Source organism: Hippopotamus amphibius, chromosome 15, assembly GCF_030028045.1.
Source record: "Hippopotamus amphibius kiboko isolate mHipAmp2 chromosome 15, mHipAmp2.hap2, whole genome shotgun sequence".
Classification (NCBI taxonomy): Eukaryota; Metazoa; Chordata; class Mammalia; order Artiodactyla; family Hippopotamidae; genus Hippopotamus; species Hippopotamus amphibius.
The window spans coordinates 790,216-812,157 of NC_080200.1; the positions used below are offsets into that span (position 1 = coordinate 790,216).

Sequence of the window (21,942 nt, forward strand, 5' to 3'; positions counted from 1 at the left end):
TCAGCGTCGGACCCGGACATGCCCTGCGGGGCCACGCTCAGGGGGAGGGGGAGGATGGACAAGGAAGGGAGGGGCGATGAGGGGCCGCTGAACCCCCCGCCCCGGGCTCTGGGTCCCCCGAAATCGGACGGACACGGCTGCAAAAGCCGCGGCCTGTGGCGCGGCGAGGCGCCGGGCGCACAATGCGGGCTGTCGTCCCGCGTTTTCTGCCCTCCCCGCGGCCGTGGTGGAAAACGGGGGCCGAGGGCCCCTCCCGGCCGGCTGTCTTTGTTGCTGTTCTGTGTGTCCCTTGGGGGAGACAATAGGGGACACCTTCCTTTCCACCCTCTGGACAAGGCAGGGTGACAGCTCGCGGCCGATGGCGGTCACGGTCGGACCCTTGTGGTCCGGGCGCTTGAGGGATCTCAGGGGAGGAGGGGTGGTGGAGGGGGAGCATCCTCGCCGCCCCTCCGGCAGCACCGTGGGTGCCGGCCACACCCCCGCCCAGAAGCATCCTGACCTGTGACCTGTGCGTTCCCCTGGGGGGCGCGGGGGCTCCCTCCGCCCCCAGCGATGGGGACCGTGCAAGCGGTGGCCAGCTGTGACGGGGGCTGGCGGCAGGGTGGGCTTGGGTGGAGGGCGGGGCGATGATCTCACCACCGGGGACCGTGACTCCGGTCTGGGTGACCAGGTGGGAGGGAGGCTCTGGAACCCCCAGCCCCGCTCAGGCCAACCCCTCGGAGCTGCCTGGTGCAAAATTACAGAAAGCGCAAGAGTACAGAAAGGTGTTGAAAAGAAACGAGGGCAGACCCAACGTCCCCGGCGGTTGGAGAGCAAAGACTCACGGGCCGCCGTGAGCGCCCGCTTCTTGTTTTCTGAAATGAGGAGCCTGCTGCCCCCATCAGCCGGTTCCGGACGTTACTGGGGTTTGCACATTTCCGACCAGAGCCTGTGGTCCTCGGGGTAGAACCCACGGCGGGCACAGCGCCCTGGAGGGGCCGGCCCGTCCCCCCCAGCCTCCAGAGAGGCCTGGCAGCCTGGGGGCCACAGCTCCTTGCGCTGGCCTGGCCTCCCGGCTAAAGACCTGTAATGGTTACGCAGAGCCGGGGTCCATGAATAAAACACGAGGCCGGGCGCCGGCGTTTCCTGTCCTGCGGTGCGTCCGTGCAGAACTGCGGGGACGCGGGGCTGCGCGTGGCGGGGCCGCTCCCCCGCGACGACTCCTCCCTGAGGGCTGATTGCCTCCCTGGTCTGTCTTTGCTGCGGTGCATCTGCAGGGACAGGGGTCCAAGGTGTGCCTTAGGTACCCGGTGGCCCTGCGCCCCCCCCAGGGCCAGGCGGCACCCCCTCCCTCAAGGTGGTCTGGTTTTTTTTTTTTTTCCAATTAATTTTTATGTGGGTGTAGTTGATTTACAATGTTGTGCTAGTTTCAGGTGTGCGGCAGTGATTCGTTACACATATACACACATCCACTCTGTTTTAGATTCTTTTCCTGTATAGGTGGTTACACAGCATTGAGTAGAGTTCCCTGTGCTGTACAGTAGGTCCGTATTGGTGATCTATTTTATATACAGTCGTGTGTACCTGTCGATCCCAATCTCCCAATTTATCTCTTCGCCCCCAGTGTGATCTGCACGTCATTGAACTGGCGCAGCAGGTCGGGGGAGGAGGGGAAATGCCTGAGGCCCGGGCCCAGCTTGCAAACAGGATGCACTTCTGGGCTGAGATGTGGTGGCCGTTCCCACCGGGGAGGTGGGGGGGTGTCCCTGTCTCCGTGAAGCCCTGGGTGGGGGGGTCATGGCCGCGCCTGTGGAGAATCTCCTCCAACTGGCAGAGCGGGGCCTGTCAGGTGCCCCGGCTTCTGGGACCAATCCCCCCCGAAATGGTCCCTGAAGTTCTTTTTTTTCTCATTGAAGTGAAATTTACATAAAATGAAAGTAACCATTTTAAACTGAACAACATTCACCGGCGTTTGGTACATTCACAATATTGTGCAACTACCACCTCTACTTCCAGAACATTCTGTCACCTCAAAGGAAGCCCCCCCCGTCCCCACGAGCAGTCACTTCCCCCCCCTCCCCAGCCCCTGACAACCAGGAACCCCCTCTCTGTCCCTGTGGCTCTGCCTGTTCTGGACGTTTCCCATCCGTGGAGTCACACCCCGGGGGCTTGTGGTTTCTCGGTAAGAAGGCCTCACACGCGACGACACACACTCTCAGGAAAGCTCCTCATGGCCTATCTGAAGCTCCCTTTCGGCCCGCGGCCGCATTCCTACTCACTGCACCTGCAGCCTCTCCAGACTGGGCCCCTCCGGCACACAATCTGTGTGCGGCGTGGCTCGACTCCCGTCTGCGCTCCGGAGGCCCAGTGAGCAGGCCCAGGTGTGAGCGAGGGCTGGTGGCACCGAGAGGCCCTGACCCCAGGAGGCCAGACCCGGAGCTGCTGCGGGCCTGTGAATCCCGGGAGGTGCAGCAGAGCTCTCGCGCGGGTCTGGGTGGGAAGGACTAGGCCCCTGGCCCCGAGGAACTCCCCAGGTAGGCAAATAGCATCACCGAAACCTGCTTCCAAACACAAGTGAAACCCATCATTTGCCTGGAGGTGAAAATGCAAATAGTTTCAACATTGCATCACGGCCACAAGATGGTGAGAGAGGGACTCCTGACTCCCGGCACAGGCCTGGGCCCTGACCTCCGCCTCGGGTCAGGGTGGGCCCTGCTCCAGGGCGGGAAGACTGGTGGTTTAGGGGACCAGATGTGCAGCTCGGGCCTCAGCTGGCCGCGCACTGCCCATCAGAGAATGTCCCCTCGGCCACCCCCGGGACCAACCGGGCTGACTGCTTCACAGGCCAAGGAACACCACGCTTGTAAAGCATTTTCTGGACTTTTCATTTATTTTTTAATTTATTATTATTATTATTTTTGCCTTGAGTCTTCGTTGCTGTACACAGGCTTTTTCTAGTTGTGGCGAGCGGGGGCTGCTCTTCATTGCGGTGCATGAGCTTCTCATTGCGGTGGCTTCTCTTGTTGCAGAGCACGGGCTCTAGGTGTGCGGGCTTCAGTAGTTGCAGCACGTGGCACAGTAGTTGTGGCGCACGGGCTTAGTTGCCCCGTGGCACGTGGGATCCTCCCGGACCAGGGATCAAACCTGTGCCCCCTGCACTGGCAGGCGGATTCTCAACCACTGCACCACCAGGAAAGTCCCTGGACTTTTTATTATTGTTCTTGCTGTTATTAATAGACGTCATGTTTGCGGATGGTCTTAGAGTCACAGCAAAGTTACAAGGACAGCGCATAGCTGCCCCGCCCCCAATGCCCCCTATTGATAGGTAGCATCTTACCTGTCCTGGTACATCGGCCACAACTAACAACCCAACACTGACTGCTGTGTCAGGGTTCGCCGAAGCCCACAGGCTGCCTGCCCCAGGACCCCGCAGGGTTCCCCGTGCCGTCCGGGTCTCCCATCTCCTGGGCCCCTCTGGGCTGTGACGGCTTCTCAGACACGCCTTTTTTGGTGCCCTGGGCCGTCGTGAGGGGGACAGGTCAGGAGTTAGGTGGACGCCCCTCTACTGGGGTTTGCCGGCGCGTTTCTCACGGTCAGACTGGGGTGATGGCTTCTTAGGAAGAAGATCGAGACATCATAAAGCGTCCATAAAAGCACTTTTGTTAATTTATTTTTTCAATTGAAGTATATCTGATTTACAATGTTGTATTATCTGCTGCACAGCAAAGTGACTCCGTTACACACATGTAGACATTTTTTTAAATATTCTTTTCCATTATGCTTCATCACAGGATACTGAATAGAGTTCCCTGTGCTCGACAGTAGGACCTTGTTGTGCATCCATCTCGTATATAATAATTTGCATCTGCTAACCCCACACTCCCAATCCTTCCCTCCACACCCTGTCCTCCCCCTTGGCAACCACGAGTCTGTTCTCTATGTCTGTGAATCTGTTTCTGTTTTTTAAGTAAGTTCATTTGTGTCATATTTTAGATTCCACATGTAAGTGACATCATATGGTATTTGTCTCCCTCTGTCTGACTTACTTTCCTTAGTACGATCATCTCCAGGTCTGTCCATGTTGCTGTAACTGGCATTATTTCACTCTTTTTTACAGCTGAGTAATATTCCATTGTATATGTACCACATGTTCTTTATCCATTCATTTGTCAGTGGACATTGAGGTTGTTTCCATGTCTTGGGTGCTGTGAACAGTGCTGCTATGAACACCGGGGTGCATGTATTTTTTTAACTGTATTTTTTTTTTTTGGCACACGGGCTTAGTTGCTCCATGGCATGTGGGATCTTCCTGGAGCAGGGATCGAACCCATGTCCTCTGCATTGGCAGGCGGATTCTTAACCACTGTGCCACCTAGGAAGCCCGCATGTACCTTTTTAGATTATAGTTTTCTCTGGATATATGCCCAGGAGTGGGATGGCTGGATCATATGGTAGCTCTATTTTTAGTTTTCTGAGGAAACTCCACACTGTTTTCCATAGTGGCCGCACCCACTTCCATTCCCACCCACAGCGTAGGAGGGTTCCCTTTTCTCTACACCCTCTCCAGCATGTGTTATTGTAGACTTCATAAAAGCACTTTTTAAATTACAAAGTTTTAAAGTGCTAGAAAGTTTGGAGAGAATGCAGAAAAGAGAGCAGAAAATAACCACCAAATGATTGGGTTGGCCGAGAAGTTCTTACAGAAAAACCCGAATGAACTTTTGGGCCAATCCAATAATTATACACACACACACACACATATGTAAAATATAGGCATATATGTGTATATACTTTGAAACTAAAATACATAATTCAAAAGGTTGAGACCAACTGTTTTACTGCTTTAAAAAAACACAGGTTTATTGAGACATAATTCACATATGATACAATGCACGTATTTAGAGTGTATGTTTCAATGGTTTCTGGAATATTACATTATGAATTGTTTTAAAAACCTCGTCCGATATATATAACATAAAACGTGCCATTTTAACCGCTTGCGTCAGCATCGATTCGTGGTATTATTTTTAAAAATTGACCGTTTGGAGTTAGTCCCTATTTTGAATTTCCCGTGCAGGGTAACGGTAGCTTTCCCCCGAGGTTAGGAGCCATTTGTGAATGTTTTCTTATCAACCTCCTGCTCATCTTTACGCCCCTATTTGGGGGGACCTGGTGACCCCCTGTAACGGGGGCGGGGAGCCTTTCCCGGCAAACATGCCCCCGTCAGCAGCACCGTGTGCGCCTCCGTCCTCCACGCCGCAGCCTGGCTCTCCATCCTGGGAAGCAAGTCAGGGTTTCAGTTCACGGTCTGCTTCCAAGGACTCTGGGAGCTACGGAGACGACGGTTAAAAAAACAACTTGGGAACCACTGGACAATAAGCGTTGCTCGTTTCCCATCAGGTTCAGAGCTACTCCAGCCTGTGCGCGCGGGTGGCGGGCGCGTGGGAAGCGGCCGGCGGGTGGCTGTCCATCCCCCACCCGGGGGCCCGCCCTCGTGGCCTCCCGCCTGGTTCCTCTGCAGCACCTCCTGGTCTCCCGTGACTCGGGCAGGAACATAGAAAGGTCTCGATCAGCAGATTGTGTTTTTATCCTTTGGGACAGGCTGTCACTGAAGCATTGGGTCCTTGGAGCCAGAGGAGTCTCTGTGTGCCCCTGAGGCTGATTTTCTGGGCTTCTCATTGTAGGGCGCGCGGGTTTCCCGCGGGGGCTGGAAAAAATCACCACAATCTTGGTGGCTTAAATCAACCCAGCTTGATCCTCTCACAGTCCTGGGGTCAGGAGTTCGACTCAGGCCTCTCGGGGCTAAACCCGGGTGTGGGCAGGGCTGGTCCCTCCGGAGGCCCCAGGGGAGCATCGGCTCCCGCCTTTTCCAGCTTCTGGAGGCGCCGCATCCCTGGCTCACGGCCGCTTCCTCCCTCCTCACAGCCAGCAGCGCAGCCTCTCCCGTCTCTCTCTGCCTCGGACCCTCCTGCCCCTCTCTTCTAAGGACCCTCACCGTGTGAGATGACACGTCCACAAGTCCTGGGACAGGGTGGGGACGCCTCTGGGGACTGTGTTCTAACACCTTCCCCCGGGAGTTGGCAAATCCTTTGTCTAGACTCCAGCACTCATCTCTGCTGTCTTGGGCTAAAGTGTATGCAAGGCTTTTACGAGCTGGGTGGGCACAGGGTCTGGGGAATGCCAGGCATGGCCAGGGGGCAGACACAGAGAGCCCCTCCACCCCTAAGCCTCCCCCAGGGGCGCAGGCCGAGGTCCAGGCCTCAGAGGGTGGGTCCTGCCCAGAGTCGGGGGGGCACAGGAGAGGGAAGCTGCCCCAGAGGTGCCCTCAGCGCTCACGGGGCAGCGGGCGGAGAGCAGGTCTCACGGTCCAGGAGGTGAGGACGGGCGCCTGGCCGGGTCCTGGCCACGGGAGGAGGGGACAGGTGCCCAGCCAGCACTGGAGATCCTGGGCGAGATGCCCTCGTGCCTCGTCCCGTCGTGAGTGGTCACGCGGCCACGGGGAGCTGCAGGGACACAGGGCCTTGAGCCACGTGCCCGGAAAGAAGGGAAGAGAGTGGTTGGGGCACCCGCGTTGGCGCGGATGGTGCGTGGACGCTTGTCCTTAGAGCTCGGGTTTTGTTATCTGTTGAACTTTTCCCTCCCACCCCGTCCGTCTCCCAAAATTCAGACATTGACGTCCTGGCCCCGCACCTCAGAGCGGGGCCTGCGTGGGAATGGGGTCTTTGTGGGAGTCATTAGTTAAGGGGGGCACTTCCCTGGTGGTCCGGTGGTGAAGAGTCCACCTTCCAGTGCTCGGGGTGTGGGTTCCAGCCCTGGTGGGAGAACTAAGATCCCACACACTGCGGGGCAACGCAGCCCGTGCGCCACAGCAACTGAGCACTGGAGCCACAGCTAGAGAGAAGCCCACGTGCTGCAACGAAGCCCCCACACGGCCTAAAGTAAAATAACTAATAAAAATGCTCCCAGCTGCTGGGGACAGATTCCCGGGAGGCCCGATACCTGGGCCGTCACCCGGGAGTGCGGGGACGGCGTGGGACCTGCTTGGGACCTAGGGTTTTCCGCGGCAGGTGGTCCTAAGGCTCAGGACGGGCGTCCTTATGAGGAGGGACATTTGGACACAGACACGGGGAGGGGCCGCGTGGAGGTGGACGCAGAGACGGGGTGAGGCCGCAAGAAGCCCCGGTTGCTGGGACTCCGGGAAGACAGGAGAGCGCGGGGGGCAGGGGCAGGTGGTCCCTCGGCAGGAGCCGGCCGAGGACCCCGATCTCGGGCGTTGTTTCAGCCGCCCCGTCTGCTACGGCTGCCCTTTCACGCGTGTCCGCCTCCCTGCCACCTCATCAGGGAGAGGCCGGGGTGGCACGCTCATCAGCTCTGTGTGTGGCTTCTCCAGGTGGCCCAGGGGCTGGGCTGCACGGGGCCTGGGAACCGGGCCTCGTCCCTGCGCTGTGGGCGCGAACCCCGCCCTCGGAAGAGCCAGGCGCTGGCTTGGCCGGTTCCCGGATCAGAGAGCTGTGCCCAGCCCGACCGCAGCCTCCCGGGCGCTCTGTCCTCGCACACACGGTGCCCGGACGCCGTCCTGCAGCCCAGGGCCACCCACGTCCCCTCGGGCCCACGGTCCCCGCGCCTCTGCGCCCACGTCCCCAAAATTAAGCTCACTTTCCTTGCTGCGTTGTACTACACTTTAGATTTCAGAGGGGTTTTAGATTTACGATAAAATCAGGACGGGAGCTGGGAGCCCCCACGCTGCATGCCCGCTTCCCCTCGTGCAGAACACGGGTCACAAGGAACGAACCTGAGACGCGATGAACGGACACCCACGCTCAGATCTCCTTGGGCTCCCCTGACGTTCTTAGGGGCGCCCGGGATGTCCAGGCCTCCCGTCTCCTGGGCGCCTCTAGGCTGTGACGGCTTCTCAGTCGTGGCTTGTGGGGTGACCTGGGCAGGCGTGAGGGGTTTGTCTGGTGTCTTTCTCGTGGTCAGTAGCCTGGGGAACGGGCCCTGGCGAGGAGGCCTTGGTCCATGCCCGCCTCCGTGGGTCACACGTCCCCTGGACTCAGGTCCTGGCGGGGAGACCCCAGACGCACACCCAGCATCTCTGGTGTATTTCACGTCGCTGGAAACCGGGCTCTTCTGTTTTCTAAAATTATTTCGTTTTGGCGTTAGATATGTTTTGCTCATATTTTATGTCCTTTAAAAATGAAAGGACACCACCTGTATCTGTAATCCTAAACGAAATGTCTACTTTGTCCTGCTTTTGAACGTTAAAGGGACTCATACTCTGAAAAAAAAATTAAAGGAAAACCTCAGATCTCACACTCTGAAAACAAGAAGTAACATTTTTGTGTCAAAAAAAAAAAAAAACACACACACTCAAGTGTTTGGTCATTCATATTAAAAAAATATATATATGTGCCCTTTCTTGAATTTCAGAAGGAAATACTTCTTTTAATCGCTGGTAGCTTCTCTCTAGGACCATTTTAAAGGAGACTGTATGTTCTTTTAAACTGAAAAAGGCAGCACATCAGCTGACACCTTGAATAGAGATTTACCCACAGTCGTGGGTCTCACTGGGGCGGCCCTGCCCCCAGGGGACCTTGGGCCTGGGGACGTCTGTGGTCGTCACGACGGGGGGGGGGCTCCTGGCACTGAGTGGGTGGAGGTCAGGGAGGCTGCTCCACCCCCCACAGCGCCCGGGGTGGCCCCCCAGAGAGCATGATGACCTGCGGATGTCGGGGGCGGCGGCAGGGGGACACGACAGCCTGCCCTAGGCCGGCAGAGCACTGCCCTGTGACTGCATCCGTGTCCAAGTGTCCCCTTCCCACAAGGACACCACCATGTTGGATTAGAGCCCTCCGATGACACCTGCCACGACCTCACATCCAAACGAGGCCACGGTCTGAGGTCCTAGGGCTCAGGTCTTCACATGCGGACATGGGGGTTCAATTCAAAGCCTGCAGCCGCCGGGTCTTCGTGCAGCAGGCGCGCTGCTGCCGAAGGGTGTCTTTACCGTGTCAAGGTCATTGAGATTCCAGTCCTGTCCCCGCCGGCACCTTTGTGACTTGACCGTTGGCTTCAGGAGGCAGGAGCGGCACTTAAAAGCTTCCTTTAAACTGGCCACCTCCATCCTGGGCGCGGGCACTGTTTCTGGAGAGCTCGGAGGGCACCGTCCGGCTGCGGCGGCCTCGGGACCCGGGCCTTCGATCTCCAGAGCGGCCTGGAGCGGTCTCACGCGGCTGCCTCCCCAATGCCAGAGACGGCGCCCGGACGGGACAGGAGCCTTCAGGGAGCCCTTGCGATTCCCAGGCCCCCAAAGCCGGCGTGGACGTGGCGGGGTCGCCACGTGGCGCTTCATTTTAAGCCACTGACCTCCCCGAGGGGCACAGCGGTGGCCTGCCTCTCGCCTGCAGTCCCGTGGGTGCCGTCGTGGCTGTGTTTCCAGGACGGCGCTTTTCTGTTGCCAGTAGAATATGAACGCCCTCCTTCATCCTAAGAAGGGCACGGGCGCTGTCTCTGTGTAGGGGACTCTGGCCTTGACACGGGTTTGCAGAAACACGACGTGCTGCGGGCTTTTAGACGCATTGCTGGGCTCTGTCCCCGCGGAGCTGGGCGCCGTCAGGGACACCCCACAGCCCGGGCCCCCCGGAGCTCACCGCTCGCGGATCTGGGTGCGGGCGGGTGTTCTGGGAACGCTAAGGTCGGGAGGAACCTGGGCCAGGGGAGCCAGGGCGGCTTGGCGGCCCCCAAGTCTCCTGGGCAGATGGGAACCGGTCCTGATTGGGCGTGAGGGGGACGCAGAGTCAGGGCCGGTGCAGCCCCCGGGGGGGAGGGACCTGCCCGCGGCTCCCCGCCTCCGGCTCCCCGCCCGCCGTCGGGGCTCAGAGGCCTTTCCCACGGCCTGTGGTCACACAGGCGTCCGCTCACCTCTGTCCACCTGCCGCTCCGCCTGCTTGGGGAGAGAGCTGATTTCTGGAGCACGGCCTTCATTTTTTAAAATGCATTTTCAAACTTCTTACTTGAAATAATTACAGAGTCACAGGAAGGTGCAAAGAAACGTACAGGCAGTTTTGTACGTGTTGGAGCACCCCTGCCCCAGCCTCCCCGGTGGTGTCGTCTTGTAACCGTGGCACTGAGATACGACAGCGCCTACATGCTAGAGCACCCAGAGAGTAACCAGATACCAGCGTAAGCAGAGAGTAACTCGATTGACTAGGTTACTAGTGTACACAGACAGTAACTAGACACCAGACTAAGCAGATAGTAACTAGATACCAGAGAAAACAGATAGCAACTAAATTAACTAGGTACTAGAGCACCCAGATAGCAGTAGCTGGACACCAGAGTAAGCAGTTAGTAACTAGATCAACTAGGTATAACTAGATACTAGAGCGCCCAGACAGTAACTAGACCCCAGACACCCAGACACCAGGCTCACCGGACAGCAGAGCACCCAACCCAGGCGGCTGCCGCTGGCACAACCCAGGAGCAGGTTCGGGTCCTGCCGGTTCCGCGCCTGCATCTGTCTGTGTTTCCCTGCCGTGCGGTCACAGGTGCAGATGTGAATCACGGCTCCCGGGGTCAAGTTACAGAAGGCCCCGGGCCCCCGCCAGCAGGCCCGCCCTCACCCGGCCGTCCCTCCCTCCGGAGAGCCACCTCTGCGGCCGCGCGCACCCGAGGACGAGGCAGATTCCTGAGCAGGGGGCAGCAGAACTGAGAACACAGCAAACGCACTTTGTGTCCAAAACAAGTTTATTCTGATTATCTTTCCTCTGTTTCCCTCACTCCGTTACACCCTGATGCAGGGCACTGCTGAAAGCCGGTGTCAGAGCCTAGGATTTTCATACAAAAAGAAAAAAAGGGGGAGTCTTTACGGAAACACTCACAGCTGTGTTGTACCCCCGACGCAGCGTGTGCTGGCGAGCGGTGGTGGGTGGCACGGGGTGGCCAGTGGCCAGGCTGAGGGCCTCGCCGACTGATGTGCTAAACTCCCTAATGGGGACTGAGGTCCCAAATGACGGGAGGCACACAGGCCCTGGTGGCCTGGGAGCAGGGTGCACGTGGGGGACACGACCACGGCAGCGGGGTGCCCCTTTCCAGATGCGCGCGTTGTCCGCTGGAAACGCGACTGTTCTCCAGCTCTCGTCGCTCGGACGTGCAGCCGTGCGGTGTTACAGTGTTGGTGGACCCCTTTCAGGTTCAGAGAATGAAATTCTGGATGGTAAGGAGACCAGCCCCTCCCGGCATCGTCCCACTTCATTTTCGTAAGGTGGTAAAGGGAAGTTGTCTGGTCCTTGTAGAAAGAATTAAAAGCTTAAATACACCACGGTTCGTGTCATCCGCTGACCCGTGAACCGCGGCGAGTATAAAATATGACTCAACGAAAACACTGAACACTTGCAGTGTTCATCGTTTAACCAGATCCCTGACAGCCTGACAGAGAAAGATGTGTATGGGCGCCGCAAGCAGGACCCAAGCTTCAGAAGGGCCCCAGGGTCTGGGGTGGGGGTACGAGATGGGAGTCAGTGTCTAACGGGGACGGGGTTTCGATTTGGGAAGATGGAAAGTTCCGGGGATGGATGGTGGGGAGAGATGCACCGCGGCGTGAATGTGCTCGGCGCCCCCGAGCCGTGCGCTTAGACGATACGTTCAGATTGTGTGCGTTTTACCATGGTTTTTGAAAACTGCCCCCCCACACGGTGAGAATTAGACACAGAAATAAACACTCCTTCGAATGCTCTCCGAATCCACACCGTGGAACCGAGGTGCTCCTGGCGGGTCAGAGGCAGGCGACCGTCACCGGTGCCCCTGGTGCGCAGCCAGATTCCCGGGCTCCCGTGCTGGGTCCTTCCTGCAGCTGTGCGCCGCCAGTGGCTGCTGAGGTTCTCGGGGGCTTAGAAAGGCAGGATCCTTACTTCTGCTCAGTGTGTCTTGGGCGGAACCAGCACGGGGCTGGGGTGACCCTGAGAAATTTGGGTTCTCCGTGCCTCGCGGACGGCTGGCTGGGACCCTGGGGGGACAGGACGGGGCGGTCAGCGCAGTGTCCGTGTGGACGAGTTGCAGACAAAGAAGAAAGTTACTGCCTGGAACAATGTGAGATGATATGATAGAGGACCTTGAAGAAAACAAATAAAAGATGGTTGTAGATTAGCGACGTCTGGGAGAAGAACAAGGAGACAGAAAAAAGGAAGAAAACAAATCCTCACAGCGGCGCCTTTTTGAAATGCAGATGACACTGTGCAGCCTGCCCTGAAATGCCTAATAGTTAAAATGAAAGGCTTTTTTAAAAAAATCAAAGGCAAACAGGATGGAAACTCAACGGGGCCTAATCCTTGACTCTTTGTGGGAGAGACAGCGCAGCGCGCGCCCTTTCCTGGCTGGGGACGCCGGGATCTCCGAGGCGTGGAGGACGCGGCGACAGGAGGGGTGGCGGTGGGGTCACGTTCCTGGTGGGGCATCTGTCACCCCCTCATCCGAACAGTGAACACACCAGAAAGCATCCCACATAGTATGGGAAATGCTCGCTTCTTGGGATGAATTTAGAGAAAAAAAATTTTTTATGTGGTAAAACATGAAATGTATCATTTTTAAGGGCACAGCTTGGTGGCATTAAGCACATTCACATTTCTGTCCATCCATCCCCACCCTGCGTCTCCAGAACTTTCTCTTCTTCCCAAACGGAAACTCTGTCCCCATGAGACACGGACTCCCCATCCCCTCCCCCAGCCCCCGGCCCCACCATCTACTCCCTGTCTCTGCGGACCTGACTCCTCTAGGGACCTCCTGGGAGTAGAGTCAGACAGTGTCTGTCCTGTGTCTGGCTTCTCTCACTGAGCATCACGTCCTCAAGCGTCATCCACGGTGTAGCAGGTCTCAGACTCTCCTTCCTTCTTAAGGTTGCGTCACACTCCAGTGTGTGGAGGGACCACACTGTGTTTATCCACCGTCCATCCATGGGCACGCGGGGTGTTTCCAGCTTTTGGCTGCTGTGAATCGGGCTGCTCTGAACATGGGTGTGCAAACATCTGAGTCCCTAATTTCCCTTCTCTTGGGAACGTACCCAGCAGTGGGGTTGCTGCAACATATGGTGATTCTATGTTTAAATTTTCGAGGACCCTGCAGACTGTTTCCACAGCAGCTGCACCATTTTAATTCCCACCAGCCACGCAAGAGGGTTCCGATTTCCCCACATCCTCACCAACGTATTTCCTGTGTTTCTGTGGTGCTTGTTGTTTAGCATTTGCCATCCTAACGGAGGTGAGGCGGTACGTGTTTCTGAACCGTGTTCTTAGCAGCATCACCCTGCTTAATATTTTTGGTAGTTATAATGGTGGGTGGGAAATACATACGATGGGTGTTAGAAAGCGTGGATGATTTCCTTCTTATTCTCTCAGAGTCCTGGAGGTCAGGAGTCTAACATGGGTCTCTCAGGCTAAAGTCCACGTGTGGACAGGGCTGCATGTCTTTCTTGAGGCTCCAGGGGAGAGTCTGTTTCCTGCCTTTTGCAGCTTCTAGAGGCACCGCATCCTTGTCTGGTGACATACGTCTCTCTCCAAGGCCAGAGGGAGCTGGAGTGCTCTACAGACGGGATCTATGTTGTCTTGGGAGTCCCGGGCCAGGCACTCCAGCTGCCGCCCCGGTAGCATTTCCTCTGAGGTGCTCGTCCTGTGTCAGGACAGCCCCCGTGGATAACCTCTCATATGCCGAACGCACACGGCGGGTTCCTGAGGCGTGTGGCTGGACTCGTTGGGTCTCAGGAAGGAAGGTTTTGGGTCAAGAGGAAAACCAAGCTGCGTTTGCCAAAATCAGATTGGGAACACCAGGAAATGGTGGAGGGAGGAAGATGGGGCGGGCTGACACTGGGAGCTGGTGAAGGAGGTCCCGGACAGGCTGCCTGACCCCTGGGCTCTCCTCGCCTCCTGCTGAGGCCCCCGCCCAAAGGGCAGCGCTGACCTGCACAGGGAAGGTCTGGAGGGAACCTGCCTGCTGTGAGGGCTGCCTCTCCCTTCATTTGTTCAGACACCAGCTGCAGGCACAGGGCTTGTCGTGAGGACTCCCCAGGGAGCAAGCTGACCCAGGCGCGGGACTTCCAGGACTGCGGGCAGGGACGCAATTAGTCTATGGCCGTGGGCCTCCCCCGAGGGGGAGTCTGCTCCCCTGGGACGCCGGGCCATGTCTGGGGACATCTGTGGTTGTCACAACGGAGGGTGCCCCTGGCATCGCGTGGGTGGGGGCCACGGATGCTGCTCCACTCCCCACAGCGCCCGAGACAGCCCCCCTCGGAAAATGACCGGCCCCACCATCAGCCGTGGTGGGGGCGGGGGGACCCTACTCTGGCGTGAAAGCCGGTCCGTGCACGACAGGGTCAGGGCTGGGAAGGGCACACGGCTCCTTCACAGTGGCCAGCGGAGCCACAGATGCGGCCTGAAGGCCAAGTGCGGAGTCTGGGCCCCTGGCACAGCTGGCAGTGGGGCAGCTGTGGGGATGGCCGTCCACATGGGGCGGCAAAGAGCAGTTAGTGCAGTGGCACTTGATGACCCCTTGGGGACCGGATGGAGGTGGACACAGACCACGGAAGAGCTAGCATTATGTAGGTGGTCTGGCTTTTTTTAATAATAATTTCTATTTAGTTATTTCTTGGCTGTATTGGGTCTTCATTGCTGCACACGGAGTTTCTGTAGTTGTGGCAAGTGGGGGCTGTTCTTCGTGGTGGTGCGCGGGCTTCTCATTGCTGTGGCTTCTCTTGTTGCGGCGCACAGGCTCTAGGTGCATGGGCTTCCGTAGTTGCAACATGTGGGCTCAGTAGTTGCGGTGCACGGGCTTAGTTGCTCCGTGGCATGTGGGATCTTCCCAGACCAGGGCTCGAACCCGTGTCCCCTGCATTGGCAGGTGAATTCTTAACCACCGCACCACCAGGGAAGTCCTATGTAGGTGGTCTTTAAAAAAAATTTTTTTTAAAGAACTATGCAGAATACAGGCCTACAGCAACTCGACAAAGCCAAGGAACACCATGGAACCCCACCTGCCTTTCCTCCAGTTCGGCCCTGCACCCACGTCCAGCTGACGTCAGCACCAGATGAGCTGGGCCTCAGCTCTATGGGAACCTGGGCACATTAGGGTTTTATTGTTTTAATTAGTAGCTTGGCTCTCCTTGGGTTTCTTGTGAATCACAGGCATCTTCCAGCAGCCACAGCAATCAGTAATATTCATCTTTGCAGGACACGGTTGTACTGCATGCCTACTGAGTGCTGGCCCGGGTGCCTGGGTGCCGGGCTTCAGCTGGCTGGTGGCTGGGCCCTGCGGGCTCGTGCTCTGCTTGACTGAGTCGGTCCAGCTCTGCAAGGGTCTGGCTGATCCTGCCTTGTGGCTCGAGGCCCAAGAATGGGCTGTCAGAGGTCCCGGACCCCCACCGGCTCCGCTGTCTCCCGGCTGTCTCTCTGTCTCTTGATCTCTGTGGGACCCCACCTCCAACGGCTCCTCTCCCTTTCCTCCCAAATGCAGCTATTTTCTCACGCAGAGGAGTTTAGCGGTCTCTCTGTGGGCCCTTTCATCTCACGTCCTCAGGGCCTCACTCACCGTCCCCTAGTACTAATTAAGGTATTTTCCTAAACTAGCCCAGTTGCTTCTGTAAAATGAGTTCTGGTGCCGGCTGGTAAAATTAATTTTCTCCCCAACCATCCTCTACGATACAGTAACGAAAGACAGACCGTCTCTGGTCGGCGGGAGATCAGCGTCTGGGGAAGACGAGGATGTAGACAAATAATTACATTACAGTGTAAATCAGTGAGGCTTCGCACAGCGGTGCTGCAGTGACAAACACCCTGCAGCTCAGCATCTATACACAGCTAAGGTTCGTTTCTCACGGACACTCGCGGGACTGGGTTGAACACCATCCCCCCCTGAGATTCGTGTCCACCAGAAGCTCAGAATGTGACCTTATTTGGAAATAGGGCCTTTGCCGATATAATTGGTTGAGATGGAGCCATACTGGATTAGGGTGTGCCGTAAGTACAACAACTGGTGTCCTTATAAGAGGAGACACAGGGACACCTGGAAGGGAAAAAAGCCAGGTGAAGATGGAGGCAGGGAGGGGAGGGATGTGTCTACAAGCCAAGAACTGCCAGAGCTCCCATCAGCGGGGAGATAAGTGTGGGGCAGATTCTCCCTCAAGTCCCCAGAAAGAACCAGAGCAGCCCACACCTTGATCTTGGATGTCTCCAGAAATGGGGGCTCATGGCTGTCATTGCTTGCAGCCTCAGGAACTCATTTGCCAGCCAGCCACCTGAGCTGGTGGGGTCCATCTGTGCGTCACCATCCTCTGTACTTTGGGGCCCGGCTGGCAGGGCGGCCAGCATTGGGGGCAGAGCCGGTCCCCAGGGTGGACAGTAAGGGGCTAGGGGACACGCATGCTGGCCATGGTGCTCTGCTCACATTGCATCAGCCAAAGCAAGTGCCCTGGATGCGTCTGCATCGAGTGGGCAGGACGCGCCCCGTGCAGGAGGGGGAACCAGACAGACAGGAGCAGTGCCAGTGACCACCACACTCTAGGTTCAGACTGGCCGTGGCTCAAAGAGAGAACCAGCTCCCTGGGCGGGTTTCCCAGGGAGGGTTTCATGAAACCTGAGCTGGAACTGGAGTGGGGAGATGGCAGGGAGAGCATGGAAACAGAGGAAGGTGGGAGATGGAACTTGGGAACTCCGCCTCAGTGGACCAGGGGACTGTCTATTGTCTTCTGCCATGCTGCAGCAGGTTACCATAGTGGTGGCTTCAAACACCACCACCTGAAAGCTTCTGTGGGTCAGGAGCCCGGGCACGCACGGCTGCGTGTTCTGAAAGGGTCCCCCAGTGCTGATCCAGGCGTCCCCGGGGCTGTGTTGCCTCCGAGGCTGGGGCCTCTTCCACGCTCACGGGTTGTCAACCGAATTCCTTTCCTGGCAGCTGCATAACTTGTGGCATCTTCCTTCCCTGTGGGCCACAGGACAGCCTCTGCAGCCTCAGGGAGAACCCAGTCTTCTTCTTCCTCTTCTTCCACACGGCTCCTTCGACCTGGTCCAGCCCAGCCAGGATAATCTCTCTTTTAATTAACTACAGGTCAATGGATTCGGGACCTTCCTTCCATCAGGAAAATCCCTTTGCCTTTGCCGGAGTCTATGATCAGCACGGGATGCTCGTCGCGTCACAGGTTCTACCCTCACTCAAGGGCGCGGGCCACCGGGGACCAGCTTAGCGTTCTGCCTGCCACAGTCACAGACACTGGCGGCAGCGGGGAGAGTGGGCGCAGAGTAGCCGATAGGAGGCGGGTAGCATAGCAGCTGGAGGTGTGGCTGCGGGCCGCTGGCACCTGGGGTCTCGGCAGGAGCGATTTAGGACGTGCAGCTGCCTTTCTCACCCCCCGGAGTCACAGCGCCAGCCTCCCCTCGATCTCACACGCCATGGGTGAGGGTCCCAGGTAACGATGCTGCTCTGGGCTACACCCGGGTGAGGTGTGGATGGCTTCTGCCGTGACGCTTTGCCAGCTGCCCTCCAATATCCCTTCTCCCCCAAAGAGATGAACCCCATTCTTGACTGGACACGGGGCCCCCAGGATCAAGACAACTCTCCCAGGCGGCCTGCACCTGGGCATCGTTGGGTGGGTGTGTTTGGACCCGGGGGACGTGGGGCAGACATGGTACATCCAAGGCCTAGGTGACCCAGGCCCTCCACTGCCCCTCGATCCCCTGCAGCTTGCAGAGGGGCCCCAAAGATGTCCACACACTCATCTCTGGAAACCCTGTGTACATCCTGAGAGATGGCAAAGGGGCCCCTGCCTCAGGTGGGATTGAGGTTAGAGAGCCTGAGATCATAGGGAGGTGACCGGGCCCAGGCACAGCATGGGACACTGCTCAGTAGCAGGCAGGAAAGTGGTCCTGATACACTCGAGGGCTCGGAGGAACCTCCCGGGTGTCGTGCTGAGTGGGAGAAACGCAGCTCCAGAGGTTTCATGCTGCCCTGTCGCTTCTAAAGAACATTCTCAGGTGACAAAGAGGAAGAGAGTCCTGTGCCCGGGGGTGAGGCCTCGCGGCAGGGCGGGGGGTCTAGGCGGGGTGCAGCTGGAGGGAGCTGTGTGGACAGAAATGCCCCGTATCGTGATGGATGGTTACACGAATCCACACACCAGACAAGACGGCTCAGGAGTCCACACACGCTGCCCCCCTGCCACTGTCCTGGTTTTGATACCATCCTACAGTGACATGAGATAGAACTTTTGGAGGAAGCTGGGTGACAGGTACGAGAGACCTCTCTGTACTATTCCTGCAAATTTCTATGAATCTTTATTTCAAAACAATAAATCAGAAAAAAAAAAAAACCCAAAAAACAAAAAAAACACCTTCCTAGAGCACACCCAAGTCCCAAGAGACTCTTCTGTATCACTCCAGCCCACTTGGTCCTGGCCTCACTGGGCTTCACTTAGTTCCTCTGATGAGCTGGGCCGTCTGCCACCCTAGGGTCTTTGCACAGTCCCCTGAGCCCTGAAAGCTCTCTCCCAAGCCATTCAGACACCACGTTTCAGGGTTGTGTTACTTCCTTGATCCCCAGCCCCAACCCCACTGCAGACAAGGCTGCGTCTCTGTCGTTGTCAGAGCTCCCCGAACTTCTCCTGTATTTAAGTGCAGGGGTTAACAGTCTGCACTCTGGAGCAGGACTTCCTGTTTCAAATCTTAGCTCTGCCTTAGAGAACTGCTTAGCCTTTTTCCATCTTGGTTTCCTCGTCTGTCAAATGGTGCGGTGGTCCCCAGTGAATCACGTCTGCTGGCATCACCCTCTCCTCTTATACCTGAGCTGGCCCTGTGGCTCGCTTTCACCCAGAGAAGACGGTGGAAGTGTTAAGAAGAACCTAAGAAGGGCTCAGGGAGAACGGGCAGGGTCCACCGTTGTGCTCTTGGGACCCCTGAGCAGCCGTGTAAGCCACAAGCTTGCTTCCCTGCTGGAGTGAGCATGCGGAGGGGCAAGGCCCCGAGAGCACGGGGGAGACGCCAAGCCGACAGGCCCAGGCACTAGCTGCCCGGCCGGCCGAACACAAGCACCCACGCGGCCATCGGCGAGAGCAGCAGCAGAACCACGCAGCTGCACCCAGGCCGGACGGCACAACTGTGAGCAAACAACTCGGTTCTTTCGGCTAACGGGCTTCAGGTCGCTTTGTTGTGCAGCGATGATGGAAACAAAGGGCCGGTTATACCAATTGTCTAGGGTTCTCGTGTTAAATATAGTTAATTACGAAGCGCGGGTAGCAGGGCCGGAATACAGGGTTTCCCTGCTGGCTGTGGTTTTATTAAATGTCTCCTCCGGCAGCCTGAGTTCCCTGAGTGCTATTCTCCTCACCGCTGTACACGCAGTTCCTGTCACCAAGTAATCACTCAAAGACTTGTTTAAAAAATACACACAGACCCCAAATCATCGAGACTCCCAGTTGCACCAAAGGATCTGCTTCTAAAGCAGCACAAATGACTGGCAGAGTCGCCGGAGAGAACGCACTTTAACAAGATCCATCCTTCTCAGGAGCCTGTTTGGCTTTAGCTAAAAATGTTCGCCTTCTACTGCAAACGTATCACAAACATTTCTTGTTACTGCAGACATTTAAAAAAAAGAGAGAGAAAAAACAGCTTCCATCATATTTTAGCCAGCCACACTTCTATTATTGGACACTTCAAGGCGGCCTGATTTTTTCCACGATACAAGGAACGCTGCAGAAACCATCGCTGCGCACACATCTCTGTGCGCATCTGATTATATCCTCAGGATACATCTCGGGAAGCGGAAATTGCGGGGCTGGCGGGTCTGAAACATTCCCGAAGGATGTGACAGATAACGTCAAGCCTTCTTCCAGCAAGGTACCAATTCACACGTCCCAGCGGCCCCGAAGCACGGCTGCGCATCTCACGCCCCGTGGCGCGGCCCGGCCCGCTGATGTCTCTCATGGCTGCTAATTTGGGGGAAAAAAACGTAGGACGTTTGTTCCTGAACCATGTACCAAGTCGCAGACGAAGGCGCAGGCACACCCGCATCTCCCGCCACGATGGAGACGCTCGCCTCGGGGCCCCCGACGCCGTGACCCCGGGACCCGCCGCGCGTCACACAGGGAGCCCGGCGGCAGCGGCTCCCGCACGCGGCCCCGCGACGCCCCGAACCCCGCGGTCCGCCTTCGACCCGACGGGGACCCGCTGGCGTGCGGGGCCGCCCGGAACCCACGGCGCCTCGGGCCGTGGAAGGTTCGGGAAGGCCCTCGAGGCCGCCCCCAGGGCCTCGGCGGGGAGGGGCCGCGCGGGCCCGACGGGCGGCGGCGGGCGCGCGCCGGGGCGGGAAGATGGAGGCCGCCGCCGTCGCCGCCCACCTCGCGCCCGTGCGTCAGCCTCGCGCGCGCGCGCGCGCCCGCCCGCCCGTCACTCTGCGGCCGGCCGGGCGGAAGGGGCGGGGCCGCGGCGCGATCGCGGGCTCCCCATTGGTCGGCGGCGGGGGTGGGGCTTGGCGCCGCCGCCAGGAGGGCCCCGCCCCCGGCCCGCGGGAGCGGCGGTGGCGGCGGCGGCGGCGGCGTTGGCGGCGGTGAGCGCGGGCGCGGGCGGCGGCGCCTGGGGCGGCGCGGGTGCGACCGCCGTTGGGCTGCCGCGCCCTCCTCGCCCTCCGCGCCGGGCTCGGGGACGCCGCGCCGGGGAGGCCGGGCGCCCGGTGAGCCCGGCGGGCTGCGCCCCTCGGGTTGGCCGGGCGGGGGCTGAGGCGGCGGGGCCCGGCCTGGGGGGGAGGGGCGGACCCCGAAAGCGGCTCCGCGGGGCGGTGACGCGCCCTGCCGCGGGACCCCCGGCTCTGTCCGTTGAACCCCTTCTCTCCTGAGCCCCTCTTCTGCCTGAACCCCCACCTCTGCTCCCTGAGCCCCCACCTCTGCTCCCCGAGGCCCCTCCTCGCGGCCTGAGCCCCCACCTCTGCTCCCCGAGGCCCCTCCTCGCGGCCTGAACCCCCACATCTGCTCCCCGAGGCCCCTCTTCGCGGCCTGAGCCCCCACCTCTGCTCTCCGAGGCCCCTCCTCGCGGCCTGAACCCCCACCTCTGCTCCCCGAGGCCCCTCCTCGCGGCCTGAGCCTCCACCTCTGCTCCCCGAGGCCCCCAGCCTCTGCTAACTGGACCGAACCTCTCCTGCTGTGGTGACCCCTCCCCCCCTTTGCACAAACGACCCCCCACCTCCTCGTCGTTTCTGTCATGGGCCAGACCAGCCTTCCCCATTGATGTCATCTTCGGTGTGCAGCTGTCCCTGTCCTTTCAGGGGCACGGCAGCCAAAAGAGTGGTCGTTTGGGTCCGCATTTATTTTTTTGTGCTGTGGTCAGCTGTTAACTCCCCCCACACAGGAGGGTTGTAGGCTTTGGTTGTTTAAAACGCTTCCCGTGCCGAGGAGGTCGAGGCAGGCCTTCAGCACGGGGATGATTTATTCAGGGGCCTTCTACAGATAATCGAGGCGGAAGCTTTCAGAGGGAATTTGGCCGTATTTTATTTATGAAAATAACCCAGGCGCCTCCCCAGGCACCGAGGCCAGTCATTTCTTTTTGGCACCGAGCCCCTCAGTGTAGAACGGGGGAGTTGAACCATATTCTTGAGGATCAGCCCCCGCTCACCTTTGCCCCTGAGGGTTGTGTCTGGGTTCAAATGGGAAGCAAAGGATGTTGTCAACCACCGTGCAAATTTTGTTGCAGGGCACATCGCGTCAGAGCGTCAGGTACTTTGTGCCAAATCATTACCACTTGCCACATGAGTCTGGATCATGACGGGTGCCAAGTATGTCCTCTGCAGATGGAAAAACCGATTATGGCCTGCAAAGGTGACAGCCGTTATTCTGTAATTTCAGGAACTAGAAATGACTTTCGGGTGACAAGTAAAATCTCTATCAGGAGATACCCAGGGGTTGCTCCGGTGAAATAATTGAGTCTGAGCAGTGGGCGCTCCTGTCTG

At 58.1% G+C, this 21,942-nt stretch overlaps 2 protein-coding genes across 4 annotated transcripts in view; one reads left to right on the plus strand and one right to left on the minus strand.

Annotated features, from left to right (window-relative positions):
• LOC130837180 (collagen alpha-1(I) chain-like) lies at nt 1-21,230 on the minus strand. The gene is made up of 14 exons (XM_057709984.1): nt 21,130-21,230; nt 20,520-20,736; nt 19,982-20,395; nt 11,889-11,983; nt 10,602-10,666; nt 10,412-10,509; nt 9,630-9,874; nt 8,987-9,212; nt 7,772-7,914; nt 7,437-7,555; nt 6,344-6,482; nt 2,259-2,429; nt 902-1,063; nt 1-658 (listed from the first exon to the last, which is right to left on the minus strand). Exons 1-14 carry the CDS (start codon nt 21,228-21,230, stop codon nt 1-3), a joined length of 2,853 nt encoding a protein of 950 aa, XP_057565967.1.
• Nucleotides 20,493-21,942, plus strand: part of PWWP3A (PWWP domain containing 3A, DNA repair factor) — a 16,723-nt gene continuing 15,273 nt past the window's right edge. For 2 of the 3 annotated variants that reach the window (XR_009049246.1, XM_057709751.1), the window contains exons 1-2: nt 20,515-20,673; nt 21,687-21,811. Coding sequence is in view for 2 of the 3 variants with exons in the window: in XM_057709751.1 (XP_057565734.1) it covers nt 21,755-21,811 (57 nt within the window). In the remaining variant the exon portion in view is untranslated. Of the gene's footprint in view, nt 20,674-21,686; nt 21,812-21,942 lie in introns of all 3 variants that reach the window. The other variant, XM_057709752.1, reaches the window with a different exon arrangement.